At 36.5% G+C, this 8,913-nt stretch overlaps 1 protein-coding gene across 2 annotated transcripts; it reads right to left on the bottom strand.

The window, feature by feature from the left end:
* Window positions 1-3,082: 3,082 nt before the first annotated feature.
* On the bottom strand, window positions 3,083-6,606 carry LOC136217299 (probable inactive purple acid phosphatase 29). 2 transcript variants are annotated; one of them, XM_066003905.1, is made up of 5 exons: window positions 5,927-6,606; window positions 5,441-5,835; window positions 4,796-5,246; window positions 3,435-3,533; window positions 3,083-3,312 (listed from the first exon to the last, which is right to left on the bottom strand). In XM_066003905.1, the coding sequence occupies exons 1-4, from the start codon at window positions 6,213-6,215 to the stop codon at window positions 3,481-3,483; spliced, it is 1,188 nt and encodes a 395-aa protein (XP_065859977.1). In that variant the 5' UTR covers window positions 6,216-6,606; the 3' UTR covers window positions 3,083-3,312; window positions 3,435-3,480. The 2 variants fall into 2 exon arrangements, with proteins under 2 accessions (XP_065859977.1, XP_065859978.1); XM_066003906.1 differs by lacking the exon at window positions 3,435-3,533 and having other exon boundaries at window positions 3,085-3,312; window positions 5,927-6,601.
* Window positions 6,607-8,913: the final 2,307 nt, after the last annotated feature.

Here is an 8,913-nt window from a genome sequence, read left to right as displayed (position 1 = left end):
CATTTCCGATGTGGGATTCAGTTCATTCCTGCCCCCATCGCCATCCCTTAGGGCCGCTCCTTGCTCAGGCCTTCTTACCCCGGCGCCACCCACTCCGGACCGGGTCGTTACAGGCCCACCAGCTTCCGCCTGGTTCGTCCCCGAACCACACATCGTACGTGGAGAGTCGGCTCTGATACCAATTTTAACACCCTGGTCCAATACCATGTAGATATTGTCCGCTTTGGCCCAATTCCAACACATTGGGCCTCACGGCTTTAAAACGCGTCTGCATGTATTGGATTCACATCTTACTAATAAGCCCCAATCACTTCCTCTCTATTTCCGATGTGGGATTCAGTTCATTCCTGCCCCCATCGCCATCCCTTAGGGCCGCTCCTTGCTCAGGCCTTCTTACCCCGGCGCCACCCACTCCGGACCGGGTCGTTACACAAATCTTACAAGTTAAGGACCAAAACCTAAAAAATGCTATCAATAATATTAAATTGAAAAAAAGCAGCGTACAATCATATAAGAAAGATAATTGAGAGAAGTCACCGAGTTTTGTTCTGCATAACATATACATGCGCCTATATGAGATCAAATGAAGTGTTCTTATGTTTTCATGATATTGGTAAGGTTGCAAAAAAAAAACGGATGGATAAGCAACATCACATTTTTTTCGTTCAAAGTATCGACTTATCGAGTTGGCATTGGTCTTATTTGTTGCAACATCTACCATTGAAAGATTTTTTTATGCAATGAATATTGTGAAGATAGATTTTGTGCACCCCGATAAAGGATGAGTATGTTGAAACACATTTGCACACTAATTTTGATTTGACAAATCTATTTAAATTAGAATTAAAATCCCTAAGATAAATTTCCAACACATTAAATTTATAAGCTTTGATTTATTATCTCTAATATGTTTGTTAAATGTCTTGGATGAATTAAATTATAAGTGCAAAATAAATTAAAGATAAGGCCCACGGCAATAAGCTAAGTCAAGGCCCAAGAAAGCAAAGAAGAAAGTCAAACGGATCAAAGGCTTTTGGATCCACTCAACCCAGCAGAAAGAAGGATCCAGAAGAAAAGCCAATGCCTTCACAACGAAGCTGCTGACTTTGAAGGGCAAAAGAGAAAGCAGACAAGGAAAAAAAGTTGACTCCCTATCTTGCAGACAAAGGCTGTCCAATTCAGGAAAGATTCACACGCAACAGACGAGCTGTCGCTGTGTTGTCTGGGAATCTTTGCCAAAAATGGAGTGACAATCAGAAGCATACTGAGTAAAGCAACTGAAGCACTGATCAATGAGACAGAGAAGACTTCGTTCTTATTGGCCGTGGCACAGAGCCGTTTCCCTCCAACGGTTATTTCTAAATTCGAATTGACTGATGCCTTAAAGTGTCACTATAAAATGCCTATCATTTGCTTCATTTGGACTTGATCTTCACAACGCGAAAGCTCTGAGCAAATTCATACTTGAAGTTTCATCTGAAAGCAAAGCAAAGACATTTTACACCATCTCTTATTTCTGTTTGTAAACAATAGATTAGATCATTCAAGTGTTCTTTCTTTTAGAACAAAATATTATCAATCATCAAATCTAGTTATGAGACTCTGAGTTTCTCGGTATTTAGCAATCAGAGTTGAATAGTATTGAGTGTAGGTATATAGAGGAAGGTACTCTGTAACTGCTAGCTGACTATTGTAAAGGGTTTGTGCTCTACCCAAAAAAGCTCAGTAGTGGATTAAAGCTCGGAAAAGGAATTCCGGGAACTGGATGTAGGCAGGAGGCCGAATTAGGATAAAATGCTGAGTAACATTTTCTATCCCTTATCTCCTATATCTGCTTGCTTTTATTTCTGGCTAAGAAAACGTTTGATTTAAGCTTGCTAAGTTCAGGAATAGACTTCACATGTGCACCATTAAAGAAAATGTTCAGGAACCCAAATAATAAAACAAAGACTAAAGAAGATGGTGAAGGGATGCCAAAATGGCATTAAGGAAAATAAACCTACGTAGTAAAACAGTAAAATAAGGATTGGCATAAACAGTAAATATGAAGGAAATCGGAATTCTGGTAGCTCTTGTCCCTCTTGTCCCCTAGCTAGCTTTTGTGCTAGAAAATCCATACCACACGGTGTGTGGCTGCATCATGCACCCAGCCAGCTTCGTTAAAATCCCCACGATCCAGGCCCCATTTGAGTTCACACAACGTCTGGCCCATAGGCACACAACGTGTGAAATAAAGCAAAAGTTCCAAGAGGTTTTGTTGTGGGGGTGCTAAACGACATGTGGCCTTTAGCTCTTCGGATTCATTCGAGCTCCACATGGGACAATGTTTCCACACTTCCTCCCTCGCTTTGTATCTCACACGACTTTCTTTGCATTGATTCTATTCTTTGAAGGAGATGTCCGCATCACCTATTTAAGTTGTTTAGATTTTCAAATCCAACATCGATCAATTTACTGCGTGATCGAAATTTTTTAGAGGTAACAGCCAAGAGTTGCCAAAACAGTATCCTACGACTCTCGATCTTTCATTTTTTGGTAATTAAGTACTTGATCCTTTATTTGGATACATTAAACATATAACTTTTCATTTTTTTTGTCACATTATAAAACTCAGTTAACATAGTCATACTCATTTGACATGCTTTCGAAATTTTAATTTTTCTAAAAGCAACTTTTAATATGTGTAATGTGACTATAGATAAATTGTAAATACTTTATTTCAAATTATAAAAAAGTTATAGTTTCAAACTCGGATGAAATTGTTAGCATCTTATTAACTAAACTAGATGTTAATAACTAACTAATTTGATAAGTAGTAGTTTAATGCGATAAAAAAAAATGGCTAGAGGCTTTATGCATCCAAAAAAAAAAGTTTAGGACTCAATGAACGAAAAATAGACCTCGATATCCACTTAACATGCATGTAATCAAATTTTAGGGTACTCCTAGAGTAGTACTCCCGACCAATCAATTCACGATACATGTATATATTTTTTCTTTTCACCAAATCATGCTTATGTAGTGGTATTCAAAACGATTTTCATTGGTCAGGAGTATTATTGTCGGAGTAATGTTAATTGTTAATAAAAACCTTTTCTCTTTCCAGTAATGCGATTATCCATTTATTTTCTAATAAATTATTCACTGTTTTGCTTTACTTCAAGGATACATATATATAATCTGAGTCTAGGAATGGTTTTCTAACATGCAAAATAGTATCCCTTCCACTCAAAAATTTGCTTGGCCATCACTGCATTTAACAATCTCAAGTTGCTACTCAAGAATGGCCTATCTTTTTCCTCCTACGTGCTCCTGCTCAATGAAAAAGGTAACTTTATCAATGGAAGTGAATAATTTATAAATGTAGTAAAAAAAGGTAAACACCACAAGGTATTATTATAGTAACTAATTAAACAGCTACTCTCAGACCTTACCTTTTCTACAGGCCAAGTGAAGACAAACGAGAGAGGAAAGGAACTTTTACCAGTAATAAGGTTCCTCACTTGAAGACAAAGGAGATAAGTTACCGAAACCTTGTCACAGTAATATGACACTGTCAAATTTTCAGCAAAGACCAACAGAAAAATCACAAGTTCTCTCAGTTATCAGAGAGGCAGGGGCAGTTCTAAGGGGATCCGGATGGGGCTTGAGCACCTACTGACATCCGAAAACTCCATTGAATCTTTGTATGTAACTTTAAATTTTTAGGGTAAATCACCTAAAAAAATCAATTAAGCACCTATAAACATTGGAGCACCCTTATCAGTGCACTCCAATGTGGAGAGGTGAAGGTCCAAAGAACCTATTCACCTCATTTTACTTTCTGCTATCGTAAATTAAAACCGCATTTTTTTAATTCATCAGTTGAATCTTCAACTATCAATAGAGATTTGCATTCATAAAACATATAAAATGAAGATTTAAATATCATTTGCTTTCAATCTAAAGCATGCATTGGTTCAGACATTTTGCAGGATTCTTACTTCATCCCTTTTTCAGGAATTAGATTCATATCAGTGTATGATGTTTAAGATAATGTGCACAAGACACTGTTGTCTGTATAGTTTAATTTGGTATTGTCATTGTCAAACATTCTGCAAATTCTTTGCAGCAAATTTCAACCAAAGTTGTAACTCAAGGATGAAATAATGAAAGAAATCCATTGGCTAACGGAGAGGTGAAGGTCCAAAGAACCTATTCACCTCATTTTACTTTCTGCTATCGTAAATTAAAACCGCATTTTTTTAATTCATCAGTTGAATCTTCAACTATCAATAGAGATTTGCATTCATAAAACATATAAAATGAAGATTTAAATATCATTTGCTTTCAATCTAAAGCATGCATTGGTTCAGACATTTTGCAGGATTCTTACTTCATCCCTTTTTCAGGAATTAGATTCATATCAGTGTATGATGTTTAAGATAATGTGCACAAGACACTGTTGTCTGTATAGTTTAATTTGGTATTGTCATTGTCAAACATTCTGCAAATTCTTTGCAGCAAATTTCAACCAAAGTTGTAACTCAAGGATGAAATAATGAAAGAAATCCATTGGCTAACGGTCCGAACAGATGCAAAACATTTCAGATGATAAATAAACAGTCAACACATCATGCAATTCATCAATCTCTCCAATCCACTGACACAGAAAGCATCAACATCCCAAGCATATAATAAGAAAGCATATATGTCTATCAAAAAAGAAAGCAGTTTGTGGTACTGGTAACAGAGTAGATTAACTGCATGTAATGCTTTACAAAAAAGGCTAACCAATGTTGTCAGAGGAATTTACCTGCAGGACCTTTGCTCCAGAGGGCTATACCATCAATGGCAGAGAGGTTTTCATCATCAAGACGTTTCCATGTTTTGATTGACTTCACAACTCCCCAATCCCTCTTTTCTGATCTCTCCAAAGATGCTACCAAAACCCTAGCCCTTCTTGACCATCCAGCCTTTCCATACGCATGGTATCCAAATCCACCAGCATAACAAAGTTGTATACCATTTAGCCGACCACAAAAGTCATTCAGATGATCATGCCCTGTAAAAACCGCTTTCACATCCCCTGACTCTACCATGGTTGTGAAAAACCCAGAGTTCACAGAAGGAGAACTAATCCCTTCTAGCTTCTCCCCTGTGAAGTTTGTCGAATCGAAACTTGCAAATTCAGGCAATGGGATGTGAAAGTACACAAGACCAGGAGCAGCTCCCTTCTGAGCCTCTGGCTTGCTCGTGTATGCCCTCTGGAGTCGGAAAGAATAAATGGTCATTCAATCAATCATTATCAGAACAAAATCTATCAAAATTTACAAATCTTGATTAATATTTGATCTTAATCTGAGTTATTAACATTGATCTTAATCTGAGTTTCGAATATAGCAATATTGTGTATAGACATAGCAATAAAATTCAACTAAAAGAAAGGGAAAGGTAATACCCTAAGCCTTTGAGAGGTGCGTTGGAACCAGAACTGCTGAGAGGGTTTGATCCAACCATAGCCAGGAATTGAAGGAACTGTGGAGTAATCACCGCTATCAAGGAAAAAGAGATTAAGAAGAGATTTATTTTCAAATCTCGAACCCTTAACCCCACTAACCTCCAGGTTATAATTCCCAAAACCATCAATAACATGTGCCTCTACAGGATTAACTTGAGAAAGAGTATTCTTAAGGCCAACAATATGTTTCATAACACCTTCCCTTGAAAGCGTAGATTCCTGATCATGATTCCCCAAAATAGCCACCCATGGTATTTTCGAAGCAATTGCAGGTGCAAATGCAGCATTCAGTGATTTCGGTGCATCCGTAGCATCAAATCCAAAGATATTATCCCCTGAAGTACAAAACAATCGCCAAAATCAGGAAAACTCAAATTCAAATTTGGGGAAAGAACTAAGAAGTAGATGATAAGTAGTAAGAAGTACCAGTGAAAACAATTAAATCAGGCTTCTCAGCACGAATCATGCGCTCGACAAAAGCAGTAGTGTTAAGGTCAGAGCAAGTAGGCAACTGACTAGGGAAAACATCGAGGCAAGTCGTAGACTTACCATCGGCGAAGTGCATATCCGCCACTTGCAGTATCTTGAACTCTCCATTATTCCGAAATCGCAATTGCTGTTTAACAGAAAATACTACAAGGAATCGAGAAAGGGCTAAAACAATAACGAACAAGTATGAGAAGATCAGAAACTCCTTTCTCCTCCCCATAACCATATTGAATCGTGTTCTACCAGATTTTCCCTCCCGAGTGCTAGAAAAAGAAGTAATTCCTCAATTCCTCAATTCCTCAATTCATCAATTATCTGACCTCATTATGCATCGATTAACACAAGAAATGGAGATCACAAATCAAAATAATGAGCATCAAGCAAGAAGATAAGACGCAGACACTAATCGATAAAAAAAAAAAACTGGAGAAGCTTATAAAAAGTGTGAAGGGTATTCCAAAGTGTTGAAGTCAAGTAAATGCTGACACAATTCACAACTCCAAATCTACCGCCATTTACTATACATAATAAATTACTGCATTTGAATTTATGGCAGTTGGAATGGTTTTACTATTTATTTCTGTTTTGGCCTTAATCTTGTTCATGTTTTCTTTTCTTTTCTTTTCTTCTCTGCTAAAGTTGTATATCGAGAAACGTTATACAATTTGCACTTTTAACCCCATAATGGTTTTTCAATTTAATCCTTTACGGTACATACATAGAGTGTTGACAGTGTGGTGGAGCCGGTGAGTTCAAGTTTTAAGGCCATACGTAAGAGTTGGGCAAAACTAAAATTTGCTCCTCCATGGTTCAAAATTGTACTGTTTCAATAAATTTTAGGGAAAAAGTATAAAAATAATATTGTGTTTTGACCGATTTGTAGAAACTATTCCGTAGTTTAAAAATTTGTAAATAGAAGTCTGTACTTTTTGCAGTTCGTAAACTCAGTTTTTTTTTTCCTTAAAAAATTGTTAGAGTGACCTTTTATCTCAAAAGATGGCAATTTGAAACAATTAAAAAGAATGACTTTACAAATTATCTAAAATTCAAGATTTAACTTTGCAAATTAACTAAACGGTAGATATTGTTTGGTCAAAAGAATTGATTTACATATCCTTTAAATATAAATGGGTGTTAGACTGCTCCTTTTCATGCTCATATTTACATTTTCACTTCAAGATGGAGAGTTTTAGATGTTTGATTAGTGACCTCATGTTTACCTTTTACACTTGAAAAACAGTTTTTTCCAATTGGAAACAGCAAATGGTGGGTAAAACAAATGGGCCCAAAATTCACAAAGTATAGACATTTATTTACAAATTTTAAATCATGATTGTTGTTTTTACAAATTGGGCAAATCACAAAGTTAATTTTTGAACTTTTCTCTAAATTTTATTCATAATCCTAAAGTTAAATTAAAGAAAAAAAATAATAGTACTGTTAAGTTAAAGTTGAAAAAAGATATCAAATTTCATCTTCAATTTATCAATTAATATTTTCAATTGCAATCAGTGGCGGAGCCATAATTTCATATTTAAGGGTATTTACCTTTTTCTTATTCTTAAGCAAGTCCCAGTCCGAACCACCAGCTAAAGTCCCTAAATGACCTCTCAATGATAAAGGATGTAGGAATGCAGAGATAACCAATAGGTTTTCCTAGAAGCATCCACCATTAAAAGAGTAATGTAACTATAGATATATCCCACCAAGGGCTTGCATGCCTCGTACAATAGCTACGTTCTGGTATGGCCTATGGTCTGAAGTAAATACTAGGTCTTTGTCCCCAACTTTCAATCTTATCGAAAGAAGAGAGAAGTAGTGACTGTTACCAAGAATCACGGCTAGATCAGGGAGCTCTCATATATCGTTAAGAACCAGGCCTAGCATCACATAGTGCTTTGGTTCTCGCATCCAATAGTTGTGGGGTGTTTATGCAGAAGTAGTTGGTGAAGTGCCCTACCACCTGCTTTTCTATTATCAATCTTCACCCATACTACAAGGAATTATTCACTCCTAAAATAGCGTATATAGACCAAAAAAAAGAAGCACAATGGGCGGGAGTTTAAAGATAGTTATACGTCACTGTATAAAGAAAATATCCATGTTCTATAAAGAAAGACAGATCTAGCTATAAACTCACTCAGAAGAAGAAAGAACACCCATATCAAGATCTGTTAAAATAAATCGAGAGTCTTATTGGTATGCCAAAGGTGTTGAAAAGTGTATCATAACCCTGGTAAGAAAACAAGGCTTCTTTTGAATTAAGTTTTCCATGGTTGTGGGTGGGCACACCTTTGGAGGAGCGAAGTAGCTTTATCGAACCGGTTCGATTGAAATGAAACTTTTTCTAGCACTTAGAAAGTTCGTTAGCTCAAAAAGTAAAGATTAGATGCCTCGACCGGAGAAACGTTAAGTTAGACGACCAAGGGCCCGAAAGGGTAAAGCAGCTCGAGCAAGGCTACAATTGAAACCTTCAAAATTTCCGAGTTGAAAGTAGCTTTACCGCGAGACCATAAGGTGTAGGAATCGGTGTGATTATCATGACACCAGAAGGAGAAGTAATTCCTCTCTCGAAGAGGTTAGAGTTTTCCGTCACCAACAACAGAGCAGAATATGAAACATGCTCGTTTTGAATGAATGCACTCTTCCTCCTAAAAGCCAATGATGTAGAAGTGATCGGAGATTCCCTTTTGATCATTCAACAAGCCAAAAGAGAATGGGAAGTCCACCAGACAGTCAGGGTTGGGCAAAAAAAAATTGGTGTCCAATATGATAAAACTGTTTCGTTTTAGTGTGTTGACTAAAAAATTAAAAATGTCTAACGTGAAAAGCGTAGATATGTTTAATTTTCTATAAGTTCAACGCTATTGTCCTTGATTAAATCCCCTAAACAAGTATACTATTCTTTATAAATTTTGAATATT

The sequence above is a fragment of the Euphorbia lathyris genome, chromosome 2 (genome assembly GCF_963576675.1).
Source record: "Euphorbia lathyris chromosome 2, ddEupLath1.1, whole genome shotgun sequence".
NCBI lineage: Eukaryota > Viridiplantae > Streptophyta > Magnoliopsida > Malpighiales > Euphorbiaceae > Euphorbia > Euphorbia lathyris.
Note: the sequence above shows the minus strand (reverse complement) of the source record. Positions and strands in the feature narration are given on the sequence as shown.

Coding starts and splice junctions, on each gene's coding strand:
- LOC136217299 (XM_066003905.1), bottom strand. CDS start 6,215: ATGGTTATGGGGAGGAGAAAGGAGTTTCTGATCTTCTCATACTTGTTC. Junction 5,836..5,926: donor TGATTTAATTGTTTTCACTG/GTACTTCTTACT, acceptor TTTGTACTTCAG/GGGATAATATCTTTGGATTT. Junction 5,247..5,440: donor GCACCTCTCAAAGGCTTAGG/GTATTACCTTTC, acceptor TTCCGACTCCAG/AGGGCATACACGAGCAAGCC.